This window comes from Genypterus blacodes, unplaced genomic scaffold (assembly GCF_046128005.1).
Source record: "Genypterus blacodes isolate CSIRO-AG114 ecotype Tasmania unplaced genomic scaffold, CSIRO-AGI_Gbla_v1 ptg000157l_1, whole genome shotgun sequence".
NCBI classification, from domain to species: domain Eukaryota; kingdom Metazoa; phylum Chordata; class Actinopteri; order Ophidiiformes; family Ophidiidae; genus Genypterus; species Genypterus blacodes.
In genome coordinates, this window is record NW_027466958.1 from 932,606 (window position 1) to 956,081 (window position 23,476).

General features: G+C 47.5%; 1 protein-coding gene across 1 annotated transcript; it reads left to right on the forward strand.

The window, feature by feature from the left end:
• Positions 1-4,954: 4,954 nt before the first annotated feature.
• Positions 4,955-23,379, forward strand: dnhd1 (dynein heavy chain domain 1; the record flags this gene model as incomplete). The annotated part of the gene is made up of 35 exons (XM_076167291.1): positions 4,955-5,007; positions 5,118-5,351; positions 5,469-5,609; positions 5,939-6,095; positions 6,570-6,824; positions 7,334-7,421; positions 8,055-8,308; positions 8,597-8,840; positions 8,949-9,106; positions 9,246-9,374; positions 9,487-9,763; positions 9,994-10,121; positions 10,474-10,672; positions 10,761-10,852; positions 11,009-11,234; positions 11,332-11,457; positions 11,572-11,669; positions 12,018-15,009; positions 15,102-15,204; positions 15,362-15,527; positions 15,740-16,022; positions 16,119-17,919; positions 18,079-18,202; positions 18,473-18,587; positions 18,705-18,891; positions 19,218-19,320; positions 19,486-19,614; positions 19,821-20,012; positions 20,139-20,567; positions 20,656-21,079; positions 21,169-21,267; positions 21,356-21,532; positions 21,781-21,959; positions 22,046-23,095; positions 23,199-23,379. Coding segments are annotated over exons 1-35 (11,593 nt in total), but the record flags the coding sequence as incomplete, so codon positions are not given.
• Positions 23,380-23,476: the final 97 nt, after the last annotated feature.

The window sequence follows — 23,476 nt, forward strand, 5'->3', positions numbered from 1 at the left end:
ACAAATGACATCAGACGACGTAATGTGAGCTCAGACCGTTGGGAAGAAAGGAAAACAAGGAAAGAAAAGAAACAAACTCATGTGGATGGATAAATGAAAGGATGTCACAGTGCTTGAACTTAAATCTCTGCCTCCATGGGGACACAGTTACTGTCAATGCTTTCATGAGTCTTAATCAGCTTGAACGATCATTACACCATCACTCATTACTGCTGTTCTCATGACAGCCATCCAGACTGTAGTAAAGTGTGTTGCTACTTTGTGCTGCCCTATTTCAGAGAGCTCAGTGCGGTATCTTAGCAACCCTCATGCCACCTGTGATGACGGCTGAGGTTTGGAGTGTGTGTGTGTGTGTGTGTGTTAAAGACAAAGGGAGCAAAGTGAGAGGGCTTGAGTCGGCGTGTGTGGGAGAGACTGAGTACTCACACCATTGAATAGCTGGCACTGAGAGGGAGACTGCATGGCAGAGAGAGTGTAGGAGGGTGTTTGAGGACCCCAAATTCACATTTCAACAACGGCTGAAGGGCAACTAGAACAGGAAAGGAAAGGAGAAACAAATAGAGAGTCGTGCAGCCAACAACAAGACACAGACGAGCGCCGAGCCAGGAGGGACGCATGCTTCACCCATGCGTGGGCACAGGGGCTTTTCAACTGAGAGATGAGGAACACAGCTGAATAATTCATATGAGCGTGTGTGTCTGGTGTGTTTTGCATGCATGCACTCTATTCTCAGCGTTAATGGCGAGTGAGAGAGAGAGAGAGGGAGAGAGAGAGAGGTGAAATGGAGGCAGAGGTGTAGAGCGCTGCCATCACAGATCAGTGCTGCATGTGGCCGTGTGAAGTGTGAGCCAACAGACAGAGACACACACACAGTGCATTAGGTAAAGTTTAGTGAGGAGCCTCAGGGCCGGAGGGCTGAGAGGTGAGCTGAGGAGAGAGAAACAAATCCAGGAGATGGAGGGAAAGAGGCAGAGGCGAGCAGGATGCCTCCCGCACGCTGCATACAGATGATCCCAACAAATAAAGATGGAGAGAGGCAAGAAACAGAGACAGTTACAACTCAAACTCTCATCCTCTTTAGGCATAATTAGGGACAATGTATTTACTTTGTTGTGTGCTGACAACCTTAGAATCCGGGTCAAGCATGAATGAGCGTGAGTGTGCTTGATGCAGAGCCGTCAGTCCCTCACACCAAGATCTCTCATTTCAACCTCCAGCAGCATTGGAGAGAGACTGGGTTTTAAATGATTTAATTATTAGGAAAAAACTCAGGCAGTGATCTTATGATGTCTTTTGTGTGCGTGAGCGTACTGCAGCATCTCTGAGTGTGTTACTAGTTGTTGTGTTAGATGACATGGCACTGAAACGTCAAGATGAGGTCCATTTACTCAAAAAGTGTGCAAAGAGAAGTTGCTTCCTCTGTGCTCTTCATCATGACCGCAGTACTCTAAGGCTCTCATCGGGTCGTTCAAGTTTTGTTGCTCAGTTTACCAAACTCATACACCTTAAAATATTAAACCCATAAATGTGAAAAATACTAGAAAACAAAAGTCACTTCCTGTCCTCCTCTCCCTGCATTTACCTGTTAATAAAATTCCATCACACTTCTATGATATCATTTATTAGTAATTAGTTATTGGTGACGTGCAGGCGATCAATCATGATTAATCTGCAGCCCGAACGCTCTGGTGCAGCCCATTAACCACCAGGGGAGGATTGATGTTTGCAGACCAGCCGCCAGAATGAAGATGGGAGCACTGAAACGCCACTCGGCTCATTTGGAGGGACACGAAATAAAGTCGATACTGAACATCACAGTCTGAAGCTCAGTTACTCATGAGACACATGCAGTGTTGTGCCAGTCTCTCAGATCTTCCCACACACACACACACACACACACACACACTTGCATAGAGCTGTGCTTCAGAGAAAGTGAGTCTCCAAAGAGAATCTCCGTGAGGTCCAAGGTGTTTGAATCAAAGTCACAACAAATAGAATGATACATAAATAGAAAAAGTGTCTCACTCCCTGTGTGCGTGTGTGAACATCAGACACACTGTCTGTGAATAGATTTTACAAAAACAAAGTGACTCATCATCTTCCTCCTCTAGTAGCAGACAGACATTTACTAAGAGCCTGAGCGGTCACAGAATATGGTGGAAAACGTTTTCAACTCATACTCAGCCAAAACAAAAACAAACTTGATTACTTGACTGATTCACTAACAGCTGGGCTAAATCAACAACCGTGCAAGAGCGGGGAACCAAGCCGAGGTCTCAGTCTGACATCTGCAGAGCTGTGGCCTGAGGGGTCAGATGTGACAGGAGGCAGCAGATTCATCTACTTCTTCAAGTATTAAAGTCGCTAAGGCTTCCATTTGTCTGGATGGTTTGCTTCTCTTCCATCGCTCCGTGTCTGGGCTTTTGTTATCTTTCCTTCATCTCTACATCTTTCCCATCTGTCTCTGTCTCTCCCCCCCCCCCCCCTCTCTGTCTCCTTCTCAGTATGATGAAGTGGAGTATTCAACGTCGCCCCAGGACAATCTGTCTGTTCTTGGCCTTCATCTCTGTTTTCCTGCTCCTCCTCCAGGGACTTGCTTTCCTCTCTGCGTACAAGATGGCCTGTGACACCCTGTGACACCCTGTGACACTCTCTGACACCCTGTGACACCCTGGGATGCACCTCCACAGAGCCCTGATGCCAGAAATAGAGGCCTCAGACAAGCCAGGCACAGATGATAGTTTCCAGTCAGCACAGCGACCGGGGCGTGTCGCTCTGACGCGGGCGCCCCGGAGCTCCTGCACCCATCAAACCAAAGATCCACAGCAGAGAGAAGAGCACCCAGTGGTCAGTATGCCACAGAGCCAGTACCGTCACATGCTACACACTACACGCTCCACTCCCACCATGTGTCTGTGATGTGTTGGAGGCAGAAACGTATAGAAATGTAGAATAGATAGAACCATACTATGATTAAAGCCAGTTTTAATCTGATTATGGTGAACATGGAGAAAAAGAAAAAGATGCGTAAGGCAGTGCTGAAGTAAACATGTATGTTATTGTGTTGAGTTTTGTGAGTGACGCACACATTTTGTACGTCACATCTCGCTTTGTGTGTCTGTTCCATTAGCGACGGCGTGTTTTGCCACAGCATGGTATATGTGTGTGTGTGTGTGTGTGTGTGTGTGTGTGTGTGTGTGTGTGTGTGTGTGTGTGTGTGTGTGTGTGTGTGTGTGTGCGTTGTGTGTTGTTGCCATGGTAATGTTCCTGGTATTGCTTTCAGTGCAGAAGTCTGGGCGGATGCCACTGAAGCCGCTGACGTCATTCTCTAACTCTGTGTGAAAGCTTTGCTCCAACACATCAATTGACTCCCACACACACACACACACACACACACACACACACACACACACACACACACACACACACACACACACATTTTATATTTAAGATGAAGCTTCATATATCCAGAAGGAATTGTCAAGTTTTCTCAAATTCAGAAACATCACAGCTACGCCAAATTCCAAACTCTGTTTAGGTGAAAGGTCATGTCAGGGTCGTTTTGTCTTCACAGTCGGATGCAGCTGCTGTATGTAAACAGTCCTAGTTAGTGTGTTAGACCCATGATTGATTGCGATCCACACATGATGATGAAGCATATGTTTATCTTCATCATAATCTTTTGGGCCCGCTCACACATCTTTACTCTGTAATTATGACTACATGTTATCAAACCAAACCCCTGAGATTTCACCGACAGAGAGTGTTTTGATTCTGTGACAGCTCATGACAGTCAATGTAACACGTACACGTACAGGCGTGTAACATGTAACACACCTGTACGTGTTACCAGCTGTTGTATTACTCTAAACTAGGAAATCTGATTGACAAGTTTCCCATAGTTACTTTTTTTTTTTGCGTTTTCCAGATTAAAAATCCATTAAAAATTAGTTCGTAAGTAAGAGTAAAGATGTAAGTAAGAATAAAGATGATGCTTGGGACACAAACCGCAGTAACATGATCATATCAGCACAAACACGTGAGGAATTACACAATATTACACATCCAAACATGAACACACAGCGGTGATGTGTGTTTGCACTGCACTGCTTTAAAACTTCACCTAGCCGCGCGGCTCAGCTGAAGTTACTGTCGCCGTGGCAACGAGACGTCGCCGTGGTTGCGTAGAGTAGACAACCTAACTCACAGCCGCTGGTGCCGAAGTTGTGTAAGGTCGCAACTAAAAACCGTCACTTTGAAGATGTTTAAGTTTAGAACATTAAGGTAAGTGTGTAACTGTCTGCCTGCCTGTCTGTCTGTCACCGAGCTATCGTCGTGTCTTCATTGATTGCTAATTAAACCCGGCTGGAGCTCCAGCAGTGGTTTTTAAAGTGTCTGGTGGAGAGCGCTTGTATAAAATGAACGGACCAACACAAAATAATGTCATGGACAAAGTTGTATATAAAGTAAATGATTGAACTGTGGTGAATGGAAAGTTGTGATTCGTGTTGTTGTGTTTCTAATATGCTGAAGCTTTGAGTGATTGTTGTCCTCCACATGTTTCACTTTCATCCAGTGGTGCTCAGACAAACAAAGGGGCTGGGTGTCAGCTCCCCCATGAGAACTAGATTATGACATGAAATAGTTCCGCAAGTGGAGAGGAGCACAAATGAGTAGAAATGAGTCGATACTAGAGAATTAAATCCCGTTTTAAGGTCAAGCTGCTCTCATCATCCAAGTGATGATGTTAGTTACAGCAGGACACATTCAGAAGCTTAAACTAGTGATCCACGATGCAAGATCTCCTGTTTGACGTCTCATTCCAGGCATTGCAGACGATGATGTCATGTCCTTATAGCTCCTTCCTGTGCTGAGCTCAGAGTCCCAGCTGCTGATGGTCTTCACACAGCGATCAGCGGCATGTTCGCTGTCCCGGCAGAGGAAAAACCCCACAATGGAAATGGTGGCGGCCGTGGCAGAGATGATCCTGAGCTACTGGGGTCAAAGGTTAAGAGAAGGCAGCGCGCTCCGGCGGTTAGCGTTCCCTCGACTTTTCAAGTGACTTTGCCCAAGCTTTCCCCGGAGTGGCCCCCCCTCTCAGCGGCCCTGGTGTGCAGCCCCTTCCTCCGCTGTGCCTCCACTCCTTTATCCCTCCCTCCTCTTGGACCGCTGCAGAAGGCCACCGCTGAAGCAAAATGGACAAAAGCTGCAGCGAGTCAGAATAAAAAGATGAAGAGCGGCAAGGGCGGAAACCATGGCGATCTGGATAAAGTGGAGACGTTTGCCAAGGAAAGAAACCGAGCGGAAGATGAACTGCATCACCTGAAAGAAGTGGATGGTGACTCATACAGGTAAACACATGAAGAAGGTGACGGACGTTTCCTGCGTAGGTCTACGTCTATGATGCTTCAATGTTGTCATGGAAACAGGCAAACCCTAATCACCCGTTCACCTCTCCTGTTCTCCAGACCCCACGACCTCCGAGCGGTCCATCCCGGTGACGCTGGCTCTGAGTTCTCCACCCAGTGGAGCAAAGGGGCGCGGCTGTGGACGGCGCTGCACAACATCTCGTTTTTCAGAGACTACAGAATAAGGAAAGCGTTCACTCGGTAAAAACACACAAGTTGGGCTTTGGGCCACCACACACTGGACTTGCATGGGATGTTTTGTTTATCTGACATTCACATTGTGTGTGTGTGTGTGTGTGTGTGTGTGTGTGTGTGTCGGTTCGTGTTAGGTGGCATAGAAACGTGCGCAAGATCCGTTTCCAGCGCAGACGTGAGGATCTGCAGAGTTCCCTGCTTACAGCTGTGCCTCAGTTCAGAAAGGGCCTGGTTCTGTTTATGAGGTGAGGCAGATCGTCCCATGTCCTCTTTTGGTGTCACATGTAAAGAGCTATTTGAGCTGTTCTGATGTGAAGTGATCCAATGCTTTACAGAGTGTTGGAGGAAGTGAAGGGGACACACTTGCTCCCTCAGAAGGAATCAGAAACCTACACTTTGTCAGAATTCCAGAATGCGCTGACGGCCTTGAAGCAGGAGTGTGTGCAGACAATGACGACGTTTTTCCAGCGTCACAGCGTCATCCTGAGTGCGGTACTGCTGAAATACACTGAAATGATAAACAGTTAAACACAAATTCCACTGTCCACTGGCTTTGTGTGTGTGTTTCTTCCTCTGAAAGACATGCAGAGTGGCGTACTTCCTGTTACTCATACTTCTCAGCAGGCGTTTTGGATCTAAGGTAGAGATAAACCTGTGTGAACAGCAGGAAGTCATTTAGGACGTCCTGCTTTCTCAAAGGCGTAAACAAAGATATGATATTTAGGGACACACGGATTCAAAAATGGGAAACTCACAAAACCTGGATCCTAATGTGCACGGACACTGTTCCCATGGCAACAAACCAAAACTGGGAGCATTTGAATCTCAGATGAACGTGATCACTCTCTTCCTAAAAATAGAAATGTGTGTTCTCTGGAATCTTGATCATCTTCTTACTAGGTTTGTTATTAAATGAATCATATGGCGGCACAACGTGTTAAAGCCCCAACGCCCTGTAATCCCCAGGTGAAGGAGCACAGCTATCAGGCTCACCAGGAGCTGCAGATGTGTAAGGAACACTCTAAGATGTCCCTCGGACGCCACACGCCCCTGCACGTCTGCCTGGCCCGTCAGCAGGAGCTGGAGAAGGAGCTGTGCCGGGCTGGAAACATCCTGTGGAAGCTGGGCGACTTTGCTGCTCTCCTCAACCAGCTGATCATGCAGAGTCTCGTCACGCTCGTCCACCAAGATGTGTCTTCTTTCCTCCACACGGTTTTAAAGGTGAAAAACTTCCCTTTGTTGGTTGCTTAGCAGATGTTGCAGGAACTCCTCTGGCCTGGAGGGGTTCCTTATGTAGCCTAGGAAACCTTCTTGATGCCAGCCTGGAGATATGAGGAACCTTAACTAGAGTTCCTACAAAGCACCACTGCTACATGAACTAATGGTCCTTTACAAAGCTTTGTGTTATGATGTGATTAATGTTGTATGTGGTTGTTTAATGGTTGTCAGAGGGAACGATCTCATCAATGCTGTCTCTTCCACGTTGAGCTCGTCTTCAATGCCGGTGGTCAGCTGACCGCAGAGCCGCCGATACATCTGTTCCAAGCAGCAGTGAGCGAAGCCATGCGGACTGTAGGCGACTCCATGATTCAGGTGATCGACACGATTCCACAGAAGGGGATCAATAAGAGCATTAGCGTTATAAATAATGGCTCTTTGACCCGCAGTGCTTGATTCATATTTGATTGTATTGGAGAAGTCTGTCCATTCCTTAATGTGTGCTCTGGTAGATGTGTGAGGGCTGTGGCTTCTTCCTGGAGGAGGGCAGGGACGTCTCCACCTCTGAACTTGCTGAGGACCTCCACCCCCCTGCCACAGGTTTGGAGTGCTTTGTGTTTAGATATTATTAAACGGGTTTACCTGACGCCCGCAAAGGGGAAGAAGAAGGAGAAGAAGACCCTTTATTTATATCAATCCTTGAGAAATGTTGTTTCAAATACATGCACATCCACACTACATGCAGTTTAAACAATCACACACACACACACACACACACACACACACACACACACACAGTGGTGGGAGCACTGCAGGCAGCACTGTAGGCAGCCAGCGCCCGTGGAGCAGGTTGGGGTTCACACACACTCCGGTGCGTGTGTTGCTCCAAGGCACCTCGGCAGCTGGGGGATTTGAATCGGCTATCCTCTGGTTCCCAAGCGAGTCCCCTATGGACTGAGCTACCGCTGCCAAAGGACCAATGCAGTTCCCGTTAGAAGGACAAGAGATGAGGTGGTAGCTTCAGTCTGTGCTGACGTAGTGAAGGTGATGGACAGGAAGACTCATAATATCTGGGCTGATGGCTTATTGGAAGAATCTTGCTTGTGTTGCTGTATGGATCCATCCAGGTCCTCTGCATTTAGAAATCAATCTTTTTTTTTTCTGTCACTGATTCATTGAGCAGCTGGAAAGACAGATGATCATTCCTGTGTGTCACCATCTTTCCATTCCCAGGGGAAGCCAAGGGGGACGATGAGATGAGCGGCCACAGAAGGCCTTTCTGCAGTCAAAAGCTGAGCGGCGAGTCAGCTCGGGGCCCGGTGCTGTCGGGCCCGGTGCTGTGGGGCCCGGGGCTGCCCTCCTTAGCGGTGCAGGGCCACAGGGTTGGAGGCTCCTTCTATCCCCTGTGTAAGAAGCAGCTGCAGCAGCACATGAGCACCAGTGAAGTTTCAAAACGAGCTGAAAGGGAGCAAGAGGAGATCATGCAGGCAAGACAATCGCTTTCAAACCACAGACATTCACCAAGACTCACAAACAACTAAAGATTTCAGCTTACCAAGTTCTAACTTTGGTATTTCAGCATCAGGCTTCTCATGATTGGTCAGGGAAGCACACACTACATCCACACACTCCTCTGTAGTCAGATTCTTAAAATAGGTCTTTTTCTCTGCATTTCCAAAAGTCTAGATATTATGTGAGCACATTGTGTAACAGTATGTAATGATAATGTGTAGGAGTCCCTTCTTTTCTCATACTAATGGCTGATCTCTGGACAGGAAGCTCAGTCAGAGATCCAGCGGCTGTGTGACGGCCACGCCTGGCTGGTGGACCTGCACTTGTTTACCAGACAGTGGAGCCTGGCGTGTTTGGAATCCAGGAGGGGTCAGCCTGCCTCCCTGTATGAGGAGCTCATTACCAACGTGCAGCACTGGACCCAAAGAATCCACGCAACCCCTCCATCATTCTCTACCTCCAATAAACTCTTCATCATCCACTGCAGCCGCATCAGAGAGAATCTAGGTCGGTCAGGCTGTAAGCTCACAAGATCAATACATTCCACCTACCACTGCACCCAGTGGATTCCAAAGTTCACTTGCCCTTTTGTTGCTTTTTGGATCATTGTTTCAGAACAAAGGCTGAGCGCCATTGAAGCGGAGGTGCGTGGGCGTCTGGTGGAGCAGATGACCCTGCACTCTGGGAGCCTCATCTCTGACTTGAGGAGGGCAGCGGTCGAACTGAAGAAAGAACCTCACGGCTTACGCGACTTCTCCAAATATGCTGCTATGGTACAAAGACTGCTCACGTTTCAATGCGTCTGTTTGATGAGTGACTGAAGGAATCTGACCTGACACTTCTGAACCTCATGAGGCGTATAAGCCAAGGTTTGATCAAAATGTTGAATGGACAGAAATCTCGTTTGTGCAGGTGAGGACGTCTGAGAAACTGTTGGCGGATGCACAGCAGCGGTTGGAGTACGTTCAGTCTCTGAGGCACGTTCTCTCCAGGCACCACGGGGGGAAGACCACTGAACTGCAGCGCACTTTGGACGAAAAGGTCTGCAGGGAGGAAAGCTGCATTTCAATTCAGTTTGACGCATTGGTTTCAGAACATTCAAACCTCTCATGGCTGCTTTAAATGTACGTATGCATGTGCCTTCTGTGTGTAGATGCTGTGCTTGTGGGATTGCTACGTCCCTCTCTTGAAGCGAGCAGAGAGCGCAGTGTGCCAGCGGCGTCCTCCGCTGGCCCATGCCCTGGAGACAATGTTTTCCTTTTTACTCTGTGATCTGAACCAAATCGTGTCTGATGCCTCATCTGGAGCCTTCCTGGACCCCGACCAGAACGCCACAGATATGCTGTCTCAACTTAACACCATGTGCCGACACGTCTACACTCTTAATGGAAAGATACAAGAGCTGAGTTGGACCAGTGAAGACCTCAGAGGTGAGATGGATGAAAGAGTCATTTGTTTACTTTCTTATTTCTAGATGTGGAAAACTATTTCTCAGCTGCAGCTTTGGTTTTTGCTGCTTGTTGAGGCACACAGATGCCTGCTTTGATGTTGTTGTTCCACCTGATCAGTCAGCTGCAGCATTTCAATAATTGACACAAAAAGCTTTTATTCTCAAACCTGTCGTGGGAAAGAGTCGTGACGTTGTGCTGCCCTCCATCAGCTCGTCCGCTGGATCTGACCAGTCTGCCAGCAGCCGTTCAAAAGGTGGAAGCTCGCAAGGAGCTGTGGGAGCTGAGAAGTGTGTACACAAGATGGATACACAACTGGGAGGAGTTGGTTTTCAGCGAGGTAACATTTGACATTTATTTCTGCTTATTGACAAGATGAGAAAATATACTTGTTTCTCCGAGGTAAACTTACTTTATAATGTGTTCCTTGTTTTTTAATTCCCCTCCTTTGTTTTTGTTTTTGCCAAGAGAATAATGAAGAAACAACATAACTTTGAATAAAGTCCAGTTAACAGGGATACAATTCTGCTTTATTCAATTCATGATTGTAGATACTTAGTGAATAACTGCATAGCTCTTAAATTAATGTAAGCTACTCTGATGAAGAAAGATAGTTTACATTGATAGGTTGATCAGTCAGCTGGTCTGTCTATAGGTGCGTTTACACACACACGCACACTTTCTCCTCTCAGGTTGCGGTGCCACAAGCTCAAGTGGAACTCCACAAGTGGCAGCAACAAGCCTGCTCTTTGACCGACACCATACCTGCCTGTGATCCAGTGCTGCACCAGACGTTACAGATCCTAGAACGCTTCAGTTGCCAGCTTGCAGTCATGGCTAAACTGCAGAGCTCCTCCCTCAAACACAAACACTGGAGGAGCATTTCCCACGGTCAGACAACGCCTTTATTTGGACACATGCAAACTCTGTGACTCTCCATGTACAGTATCTAACAAAATCTACAACATCCATCCGACAGGCATGGGCCTCCCGTTCGTCTCAGACATGAAGCTGACTGTTGCTGAGCTGATGTCTCAACAATTAGGAAATCATCAGAAACTAATAAACAAGGTAAGGAATGATTTTTGGGGCAGATTATGGCATCGCTCCCCAAATCATGAAACAAACGGGCACAGAAGCAACCAGCAGTGTTCGACGTCTGCAGGCCAGTCGAATGCCCTTGATAGTTGATTGATTGATTAATCTGTTGAGTATCTATCACGTCAGATATGCGGGAATGCAAAAGCAGAGTGGGACTTGGAGCAGACCTTCCAGAGGTTCCAACAGGAATGGGAAGCCCGGCTCTTCCAGCTGGATGAATTCATTGTACCTATTTGGCAACATGAGCCACCGCATGTAACGACACATGCAGAGAAGTCAACAGGTGGCGCCACTTCAACTCCCCAAACTGACAGTCAACGCTCTCATGATGCCGCGACATTCACTGTCATCGGTGAGACTGAATGACAAACTACTTTGGCTCCAACACTGGGAGGAAATGTTCCCAAACAATAATCTCTGCACATGTTGCTGTGATTTCCTTATGCCAGGTCTGGAGATGCACCTTGCTGACATAGAAGATGGTTCCATGACTCTGTCCAAGATGTTGAACTCTCAGCACAGCGTCGAGTTCAGGCCACAGGTGGAACACTGGGTGCAGCGTTTCCAAGAACTCGGTAAAGTTGCATTCGGAAGAACGTGAATTCATTTGCATTTACATGGCCAACGCTGAAAGTTTGAGCAGGCTTGTAAAGAATCTTTGCATCTTGTGTTTCTCCTCTCATTCACAGAAAAGCTGCTTGTTATCTTTGGGCGATACCAGCAAACGTGGGCCTTCCTCAGCAAGATGCTTTATGAAACAACTGTTGGAGCAGAGAGAGTGAATCTGGTACTGCACAAGAGAAGTGCACAGAAATAAAAGAAAGACTCTTTGCATTTATAAGTAAAACTCAGTTAGACACATGTATTGTTTGAGGACTGAGTGCTTCTCCTCTGTCACAGAAGTTGTGGTTCCAGCCTCCTTGTTTACAGTCATCAGCCGTGTAGTGAAAACACTCAGCAGAGCAGCTTTGACCTTAAACCAACCAGTGTTGGTTTGATGATTGGAACAGAAAAAACAAATTCATTTTTGCAATGCAGTGAAACGGCTACAATTCAGAACTGTGCTGCACTGCAATACATGTATGCATCAGAGCTTTAATGTTGGATTGATGTTGAATTTTCTGTCTTTTCCTAGCTGCAGCAATTCCAACCACTCGATGAGACATTCAGGGAAATGATGCACTTCATATGGAGTGATGCTCATCTGCTAAACTTTGTTCATTTCAAGAAGACACACAGCGGTCACCATGGTGATGACCTTTGCCAGGCTCTCATCAGTGATCTGACAACAATGGAAGTGATCTCCCACCACGTGGTGAATACTCTTCACCAGCACTTTCCCCGGCTTTGCTTCTTGAGTGACAGAGAAGTGATAGAACTCCTCTGCACTCAGCCAAAGCCCTCCAGACTGCTGCCCGTTGTCCGCAAACTCTTCAAAGGGGTGCGCTGGCTTGAAGTGGTCAGTAAAGTGCAGATTGATACAAGTGGTGATACAAGTGAATCGCCTGACGGACACATGAAGGTGGTGGGTGTTTTTGGCGACCTCCAGGAGCACGTGGCCTTTCTCACACCGCTGGACCCAAATCTCAATCCCTTGGTTTGGTTTCATGACTTAGAGAGGCAGTTGCGTATGACGATGGTCAGGCTCACCGAACAATGTGTTGTTACTCGAAACCAGCTGGAACAAGTCACTCAAGACCTGAATGTTGGAGACGTTGTATTGCCGAATGCTAGTCAAAGGAAGACCATCTGGCCAGTGTTGGACCTTCTGTCAGAGTATCCTCTCCAGTGTGTGCTGGTGGCTGAGGAAGTGCTGTGGTGCAGCGCTGTGGTTGAAGCTTACCGTGAGGCCAACCCAGCGCTGTTGAGCGACATGAAAACACGCAACTCTGCAAAAGTGAAGAGTCTGAGCCATTTCATAAGGGGTGGAATCACAAGTCAATCGGTGGTTTCTAACTATAAGATGATGTGTGTGCGCGCCTTAGTGCACCTAACCATGACTCACACACAGCAGCTGGCTCGACTTAGTGATGTGCAATGTGAGCTGGAGTCGTCTTTTGAGTGGCTAAGTCTGATGAAGTATGGTATGGATTCAGACATTCAGACTCTGAAGCACAGAGACCCATCAACCTGTCACGTGGATGTTCTGGGTAGTCGACTGAAATATGGTTATGAGTATTCCAGTACAGAAGACGGGGTGATGGTCAGTACTCCGTCCACCGACCGAGCCATACTGGGGATTCTCCTTGCCCTGACGAGCTACAGATGTGCGTTTGTGCGCGGACCCTGCATGTCTGGAAAGTCAACGGCAGCGGTCCACTTAGGGCGAGCCTTGGGGAGACAGGTCGTCCTTCTACAGTGCTGTCCTGGTTTGAGACGTGGTGTTATTCAGCAGATGCTGTTTGGTGCCCTCCAGACAGGGGCATGGCTTCTGCTGGACTCTGTGGACCCACTCACACACGGCGTCCTGTCATCACTGGGGGAGCACCTAATAGACATTCACCAATACTTTAGAAGAAATAAGGAGGAGAAGCCAAACAGCAGGACCACTGTTGTTGAACCGCATTTCCAGCTGGTATTAGGAGGGAAAAGGATTTCTGCCGACCCAGGCTATGGATGTGTTCTCATCTCATCAAAGATGCACGCCACTGAGATTCCAGAGAGTCTCCGAGCTGCAACCAGACCTGTTGCATTAACACCTCCAGATTACCGCATCATAGCTGAGGTCATGCTGGCTTCCATGGGTTTCTCAGAGGCCGCGTCTTTGAGTCGACGTCTGGTGTCAATCATCCGCCTGGCCAAAGATTCCCTATGTCTGTCTGATCTCATCAGTAAGGACCGGGGCTGTTATCTTGTTGTCTTGCAAAAGATCATCACCTCCTCCTTAATACACTTAGAACAAAGCATCAGGCAACGAGAAACTTCTCATGAAGTTACTAAGAAGGATGTCAACAGTGCCAAGTCCTCCACGTTCATGCACAGTAGTCAGTTTTCTCCCATCATATGGGGGTTAATGGAGGAGACAGCAATTGTCAAGTCTCTTCTCTCTGTCTTAGTCCCTTTTATATTGGAGGAGGAAAAAGCCTCACAGTTCCACATGATTTTCAAGGACGCATTCCCCATTGTGTGCCAGTTTCCCTTTTTCCAGCGCTACCTTGAGGAGGAGGAAGAGAAATTACTTAAAGTTGCAGTTACAGAAGAACTAGCAACCAAAGGGTTTCACGCTGACACACAAATGATTTGCAGCGCTCTCACACTCTTCCAGGCCATTAAATTCTCACAGGCAGTCGTGCTTATCGGCCCCTCAGGGAGTGGAAAGACAACCTGTTACTGTGCTCTGGCTGGGGCACTGAGCAGCTTGGCTGACAAGGCAGTGGAAGGTGTGTGTGATAATGACAATATGACTAAAGGAGACACCACACAGGCAGAGACAGAAATCTATGTTCCAACGTGGAGCGCTGCAGACACTGTGGTGTTATTTCCTGATGCCATGTCCCCCGAGGAACTTTTTGGCTTCTTCTGTGAAGATAGACAGTGGCAGGATGGAGCTATTGCAAAAGTGCTGAGAGATCCAAAGTGTTTTGACTTCACATCCCCTGAAACCTGCAACAGTAAGAGGAAAAGTGATCAGAAGCCTACAGTAAAGTGGTTGGTGATGGATGGGGAGCCTGTGGGGCAGCCTGGGTGGCTGGACTACTTAACCACACTCTGCCGGCCAGAGGATCCATATCTGTGCCTGTCGTCTGGTGAAAAGCTTATGCCGTCCCGTTCACGCCTGAAGCTACTTGTGGAAGTCACAGACCTGAGTGATGCAAGCCCCTCTGCAGTGACCAGGTGCAGCCTGGTGCATTTCACAGGGAAGGATCTGTGGAAAGCTGTGTGGAAGAGAGAAGTAGACGCTCTCCGTAGTGAACACTCACTGGACCAGAGGAGCGTGAACATGTGGATGCGTTTAGCTGAAGACCTGTTTTCTAGCACTCTCAGTTTGGCTCAGCAAAGGACAAAGGGAGAAGGCCAATCTCCCCAAAACCCAGTGTATGGACTGCGAGAAATCATGTCATGTGGTCGGATCCTACACGCCCTCCTACAGCATTATGGAAAGGGAGGGATCACTGATGACGAAAGAGGTATAACAACAGGTCAACAACTCCACAACACAGACACTGATGAGGTACATAATGTTCCAACAACTGTCTGTTTCCACCAATGATCCCACCAGATTTACCTCCTCCTGGATCCCACACAGCAGACACAGAGCTGCAGGACAGGAACATGTTTCTGGTTGCTTATATTTGGGGCTTTGGTGGACATCTGCATCCTCGGTGAGACATTTTACATTTTTTGTTTTCACATCTGCGTAAACAGACATTGCAAATAAAATGGATGCGTGTTGTGTATATTCAAATATTTAGCTTACCACAACTTACCACAAAAAGCCTTAAATGAAGTGAATAAATATCCACTTTCCCCACATTTCAGCTCCTGGCCGCAGTTCGACTCTCTTGCTCGTCAGCTGATGTTTGATAGTCGGTTCCGAATTGAGGTTCCAGAAGACGACACTGTGTTTGAACACTTTTTTGTAACCAATGGTACAACTCTTCCCAGGAGCAAGAACACACAGTTGGCCATTCCAACAATTCCCAAGGTTTGTCCTTTACATGAATGTTTACTAAAATGTAATGTGTTATAGCTAAGCTGTGGCACTTAATATGCTTTAATTGTAAGTTTGGTGGTTTAGAATAGTATCCTAACGCTGCTGCTGCATATGTGTGTGTTATTAACCCTGAATGTGATGTGATACTGTATGTAAACTCATCTGTGACTATGTGATCAGAGAATTTAAATGTATTTCTGCAGTATGGAAAATACGCGTTCCTGCTTGACATCATGTTAGAAGCCAACCAGCCGGTGCTGCTCGCCGGAGAACCTGGCTCAGGAAAAACAACTCTGTGTAAAACTATGGTGAGTGTCAACAGGTCCCACGTTCACCTGTCTGCCAGCGCCCCCCTGAGCTCCAGAGACCTGCGCAGCGTTCTGTATACCATCAGCTCCCAAAGGACCTGTGCAGCTACAAAGGGTTCCATGATCAAACCACCTGGACTGCTTCTGTTTGTAGACGATTTACATGAAGCCCCTTGTGGTGAGTTCAAACTATGATGTGAGACTCTGATCTGATCTGATCTGCATGTGGATGTGAAGCTTGACATGTTAAGACATCTTTGTGTTCTGTTTATAGATGTTTTGGGCAAAAGGTCAAAGGCTCTAGAGACGCTACGACAATGTCTTTCAACGGGAGGGATCCTGACATTTGATACCTCTCACTTCAGGTTTTTGAGTTCTAGAACCATCAGCTACATGGCAACCTGCTGTGTCTCTGGATTGGGCGGTCACCCCAGTAACACATCCATATCCCCCCGCCTCTCTCGCCTGTTCTCCATCTTTGTGCTGCCTAGCTTATCTACAGAAGTGATACTTTCTGTCCAATCTCCTCTGCTAAAACTTTGGCTCCAGGACATTCCATTTGCAGATGTGGATATGGCACATTGTATCATTACTTCAACCAAACATCTGTATGATACAATATGTGAACATTTCCAACCCACGGTGCAGAGCTCACATTTCATATTTTCCCATCGTGACCTGTGGAAGGTGTTTCAGGGCATGTTCCTATGGCAACCTGACATCACAAACACACAGCCAATTCCAAAGAACTCCATCCACGTGACAGGTTCTTCCTCTGCACTGCCATGTGTTGCTCCGGTCCTACACGGACGTGGGGCAGAACTTCTTAACATAGTTCATCTCTGGATGCACGAATGTCTGCGTACGTTCAGTGACAAGATGTGGTCAGAAGATGAAAGGAAAACTCTGATCTCAATTATAGCGAATGCAGCAAGAGTGAACTTTGACAGAATATTAGATGATAAACTTGATCCTGTGAGTTTTTACAGCCCACTCACTGCCTCATGCCCTGATACATGTTTACAGCCCACAGACCCAGCAGATCGTCATGAAGCAAGCGATCTCTGTCCAGATATATTAAATGGAGAAATGAATAGCCCCGCCTCCCCCTCACACTTATCTGATAAACCTCTTCTGCTTTTCACAACCTTTAAAGGTGATGAAGCCTGCCTATTGTCTGGTAGAGCAAACATATCTGTCTGTAGCTCCTCTGCCTCTAGGGCACGTGGAAATGAAGACCTTTTATCAGACAAGTCTTCACCTGAAAGAGAACAGAACCCAAGTGTTCAGAGGGAAGTAGATTCAGTGGTGAACAATCAGATAAACTTTCAAGACTCAAGCTTAGGTAAAGATCCACACCAAGAGCCTACATCAGCTGGGCAGGCCAACCTGACAAAAAGCAAGGCAGAAAACCAGGCCACACAGCAGGGGGTCCTCCACACTCCTCCCCTAGCAACCCATCTTCTTCATGATGCAGAGGAGTACATGGCCAAGGCTATTTATGGCCCTGAGCTCACCGAGGCGCTTAAATCATTGCATCGTCATTCGTACCAGGAGCAAAACCTTAATATGCTCGTGCAGCAGCTGTCTTCTGTCCTGGACATGAAGGAAGAGGACAAAGAAGAGGATGTTGATGATAATTACAGAATTACATTCAGATACATGGTACACAGGCAGAGGGCGCGTCAGCTGATGCGCATCCTCAGGGCTTTGCTCATACCGGGAGGTCACGGAGCACTGATCAGCTCGGTCAAAGGCACGGGCCGCAAAACCACTGTGCGTTTAGCCGCCTCTCTCGCAGGCTACCACACGATAGAGGTGCATGCTGGTAATGAGAGGAAGTGGCACCACATCCTCAAACAGGCTGGGCGTCAATCTAGAGTTGATGGAGTCAATGTCATCATTCTGGCTCACGAGGACATCAGCCAGTCTGTCAGACAAGAGCTCCTCGTGTCAATGGACCATGGAACTTACCCAGCGTTCTACACAGACCAGGACCTGAAGAATCTGGTCTCTAGGGTGAATGTTGTGAAGAACTCGAGAAGATGCCTCATGGACAGCCAGGCGTTTGACGAGTAAGAGAGAAGAACCATTGACCAACACATAGTTTAAGTGTGTTTTGTCCTTTTGGGAAGTGGATTGTCAGTGGCTGTGGGAATTGTCAATTTAATGACATTGAATCAATTCCATTCTGTACTCACCGGTGGAAACGTTTACGTTCTCGTTTGTCAAAGGTACTCGAGCCACTTCCACAAGAACGTCCACGTGTTCCTGTTGTTGCCCTCCACCGCGACAGAGACGAGTGAGATTCCATTCCACATACCAGAACAACACAACCAACCACAAAGAACAGAGGAGGTAAACGTAATTAGAGAACATAAGCACTTATCACAACAGGGGGTAATACACAAAGAACTACAGCACCAGCAGGCACTTCATAGTGGAGTCATAGTTGAATATACACTATACCTATATTTGACTCTGCACTTAATTCTCAACTACATAGGCTACAAGTGAACAACTGACTGTGGTTGGGGTGGAAAGGTTTCTCATGAAGTACATTAAATATAATTTAAACATTTATGCTACACAACCTTTAAATAAACAACTTTCCTTTTTTTGATGTAGGCACAAACAGCCAAGGCCCTGAGCCTCAGCTGCTGTGTGGAGGAGTACCAGCCGTGGTCCAGCCAGGCTTTGGTTGAGGTTGCAGCTCACGGCCTCAAAAGTTGTCCCTACAAAGGTGTGACGGGTTGTTATAGTTTTATTGAGCCACACACAACAACTTTTGCATGTATGCACATTAGATGAATGTCTGGGTTGCACTAAGATGAGCCACATTTCTTTGCCTTTCACGCAGCAGAGAGAGAAGGCTTAGAGGCCAGCCTGTCCTTGGCCATGGCAGGAATCCACCAATGTGCATGTCGGTATGCTTCGGCCCATTTAAGAGCCACGCCTTTCAGCCCCCAGACCTATGCCGAGTTCATTGCCCACTTTTCTTACCTCTGCCACCTCCTGCACCAGCAGGGCCTGCACCAGGGCAGCAGGTATTTGCCTTGAATCATACAGTAACTCTCCCATAATGCCTGTGGTGTCATGCATATTTCAATGTGTTTGTGGAAATACTTAAGCAACTTGTAGAGGGTACAACATGGAAGTTATCAAATCACAATTTCTGACCTTTCAAGCTACACTTTTGCACTGAAACAGCCACAGTCTAATTAAGGACAATGAGATTACTATGTTCTTACCATTCATATTTGCTGTAAGGGTTTTGCAGGGGATTACAAAGATAATCAATCCATTTTGTGGAATGAAGATAGAAATTAAACACATGAAATTATCATCAATATGATTCATCTGTTATCATCAGGCTCAGCACTGTTCTGGCCCATTTGGACGGCGTGACCCACACAGTTAGGCAGCGTAAGCACGACGTCGTCAGACTGCAAGAGAAACTCACAGACACACAGCAGGTAATGTCGAGCTATTCAAGAAGGATAGATGTTTGTTTGTGAGCGCCTCATTATTGACCTCAGCATTTTTTTTTTACCTCTCTTACACACTTAGAGATAGTTTTGTCAACAATGTGTTCAGACCACCTTATAGATACACCTGTCCCCTCTTCGTCTGTCCCGCAGCGTGAGCAAGAGCTTCTCAGAGCTGCAGAACACGAGACGAGTCTGCTGGAGGAAAGGCGGCAGAAATGTGTGATAGAGGAGAACAAGTTGTCTCGTCTGGAAGAGCAGATTCATCATGCTCGGACACAGGTGAACATTTTGTAGCGGTTTAACAATATTATATTGTTATATTACTGTCTACAAACAAGCCGCAAAACTGTGTGGATGCGTCATATTTCAGATTCCACTTCTATCTGCATATCAGTCCCTAATGTTGCCAGAGTGACATCATTAACAGAAACCGGGAACCTTTAACACGAAGGCTTATAAAATAAATAGATTTTTGTTTCCACAAGGCGAGCCCTCTGTTCCTCTCAGGCCTCAACATTCTCCAGTATCTGAATCCATCTGACCTGGAGGAGGTCCGCCACTACAGAAATCCACCTGAAGGAGTTGTGAGAATCATGGATGCCCTTTGTCTGCTGTTCAGTCGTCGACCTGGCTGGGAGAGTGCAAAATTGCTTCTTGGACAGGCTAACTTTTTCCAGGTGTTTGAAGACATATTTAAATTGAACAAAAACCATTAAACACATATTTTTTGCAATTAAACAAGTGTTATGTTCCGTGTTATGTTCAGTGTTCTATTGTTATAGTAACATCCATTCGTTTTGCAGGAGTTGGAGTTTTTTGACCGCAACAAGCTGAGAGACGAACATCTGCAGCAGCTCGGTCAGATGCTTCAAAGTCCCCACTTTGTCCCAGAGTCTATGCGGGAGGTCAGCAAAGCCTGCGAGTCCCTGTGCCGATGGGTGCAGGCCGTGCATGACTGTTCCTGCGTGCAACCCCGGATGGTTTCTCAAGAAGACAAGCAGAATTTGGAGGTGCTGGCTGGGAAGGTGCGTCGTCAGCTGAACCTGGCCAGCCACCAGGAAAATCAGATCCGCCAGCGTCTACAGGAAATTAAGCTTCAGTTACAGTCGGTGCGAAAGGATTCGGAGGAGCTACGGGAGCAGCTGCATAAGGCTGAGAGCTTGGAAAGAGAGGCCGCCGCTGCTGCTCGTCAGATAGAGAGACATGTAGCAGCCTGGGGAGATGCTGCTCAGGTAACAGAATTTGTATCATGACAAAGACTATAACTAGACCAACCCTCTGGGGATCAGACCCTCCATGTTTTATATCATTTCCCTTCAGGAGGAAGAATTGAATAACCAAGCCCTACCAGGAGACGCCCTTATCCTCGCAGCTATCATCTCCTACTTAGGACCCTTTGCACCTGAGATACGCACAGAGCTACTGAATAAGTGGACTGAGTTATGTCAGACGGGAAGCATTGACCTCAACCCTCAAGACCCAAGAGCCTCATTATCTACAGACCTGGATGCGGCACCTCATTGCATCCCTCCCGGTTTTCCCATCTCTTTGTCTGAGAGGCTGCAGTCACCTTTGTGTCGGGCATTGGGCTTGACCAAACCCCAGGTCCAGGACTCATTATCTGCCAGACTGTTGGTCAAGCTGATGCTGTGGGGCTACAGAAGGGCCTGGGTTGGACACTGGCCCCTACTGGCAGACAGCCAGTATCATCTAGAAACAATGCCACAAACCCAGTTCATAAGAGGTTGGTCCCTAGATCTACAAACATTTTGGAGTGATTCAGGGGTCGGGTGTAAAGTAAACAAATCACAGGATGCAGTTTCTGTTCTACAGGAGGGAATGTCCAGGCTGATATGGAGGGAGAGTACGGAATGTTGGTTCGTGGCGATGATCCAGAGCTGTCCGTCAAGCTCCACCTGGCAGCTGAGGAAGGTGAAGGAACTGTACATCACATTTAAAAGGTTCATTTCACATGATATTGTGATTTTACATTATTTGTTCATTTCCCATCAAATCTTAGGTTTGAGGGTCCTGCTAACTCATGTGGAACGTGCGACTCCAAGTCCACAGTTTGTGGCCCTGTTGGCTCGCCATGCTGGACGCGGCCTGTCAGGGTCAAAGCAAGCTGTTCAACCAAACCACCCAAAGTTCTGCTTGTTCCTCAGCACTCAACTGCCCACCCGGCTGCTGAACAGTGGTAAGAAGAATTATGGCAGGAAACATGAGGTGGCAGTTGAAGTTGTTCTATATTTAAAAAAGAAAATGTTTGACCGACTTGTTGAAAGTTCGGAACACAACTTAGATTAATTCGATTTTTAAGAGATATTGAAAGAACTTTGACAGGAGATCTTGTTTGGAGCTGTTTGTGCACAGTTGATGTGTGTATCTGCTGAGTGGCACAATTGCTACACTTTGGCTGCTTAAATCACTGCTCTTCTTTCTCAGCGATCCATCCGGCCATCTTGTCTGCAGCGTGTGTGGTTGACCTTTCATTGAGCCCTGGAGAGCTGCAGGAGCTGATGCTGACACAGCTGCTCCAGTCTGAAACGGAAAAACTGGTTATTCAACACACACGGCTCCAGAATGACAAGTGGTTACTGCAGGAGAAACTGGTCAAAGAGGAGGTGAAGCAAATGATATTACTGTTGGTTATAAGAAAATAATAGATTATAGATCACGTGTCCACTGACTGTATCCACTTGTGTCCTAGGTTGCTCTGATGGACTACATCCTGCAGTCTGACAGCCCACTGTTGCAGGACGCTCATTTTCTACCCCGTGTTGCTGTTTGTCAGGAGGCAATGAAGAAACAGCAGGTGGAGATTCAGCAGTACGATGAGGAGCTGGAGTACCAGCAGTCTCTGCTGGCAGGGCCCAGGGAAGTCGTCGGACTGGCTGCTGTCCTCTACCAGGCTCTGCAGGAGGTGTCCCGTCTCTCCCCAGCCTACTTCTTCTGCCTACGAGGCTTTATCACTGCCATGGATGAGGCATTGATTGTCAAAGGCAGGCCGTTGGTGTCATATACCAGTGGGAAAGTACCCGAGGGCATCATCACAGAGATCAAGCATAGGATGGCAGCACATCTACTGGTCCAGTATCGACCGCTTCTCTTCAAAAGCCATTTCACTGTTCTGAAGCTGCTAGTGACCGTGGCTCTTCTGGAGCACAACCAGCTCTGCTCTGAGGCTGAGAGGGCCGCTCTCCTCCGGGGCCTGGTAGACGTGCAAACTTCTGTCACTAAAGATAAATCCAGCGTCCCCGGTCCCACTGCCTCCCTCTCTGCCACATCCCAGCTCTCTCTGCCCAGTTGGATACCCCCTCATATCCACCCAGAGCTCCTCTGCTTGGAGAAGATCCCGGCCTTCACAGGGCTGATTGCCTCCCTGACCGCTTATCCTAAACAGTGGCAGGAGTACCTGCGCTTCCCTTCCTCCACTATGGTCGGGCCTGTCCCCTGTTACTCTCACTCCCATCTGTCCCCATTACAGCGGGCCCTCCTCTGGAAAACCATGGTCCCCCACTGTCTGGAGGAAGTGGTTGAGGACATGGCTGCCTGCCATCTCTGCCTCTCTGAACAGACAGAGGGGCCTGAGGTCCCTCACACTGGAAACCCACAGGCCCTCTCCCGTTACATCGTCAGACATGAGGGACCCATCATTCTTACACTGCCCAGTCCAGGTTCAGGGAGAGACAAGTGGACAAGCATTCAGCCTCTTCACTTTATACAACAATTGGCCCAATTTGTAGAAGACACAAATGAGGTAAGGTTCGGTCTGTGGCAGCCGTGTGAAGCTGTCATCATGAGAGTAAGGGTGCTGTTCACTCTTTGATGGTTTTCTGAACATCTGTGTGTGTCAGGTGAAGGTGAAGGTGAAGGTGAAGGTCATTTCATGCCGAGCTCAGTGTGACAGAGCGGCCGTCCTCTCAGCTCTGGATAGAGCTGCTCACGATGGCCACTGGTTGGTGCTGAACAACCGTCACCGTGTGGACGAGTGGGACGGGGATGTAGTGGTTGAGCTCGATCGGTTCATCTCCTCTGTTAAAGGTAGAGGATGGATCTTTAGACTGGATTCTGATTTTGAAACATGATGCAATCTTATTTTAGAATCAAAAGCCTAACAAATTATATTAGTAACTCTCAC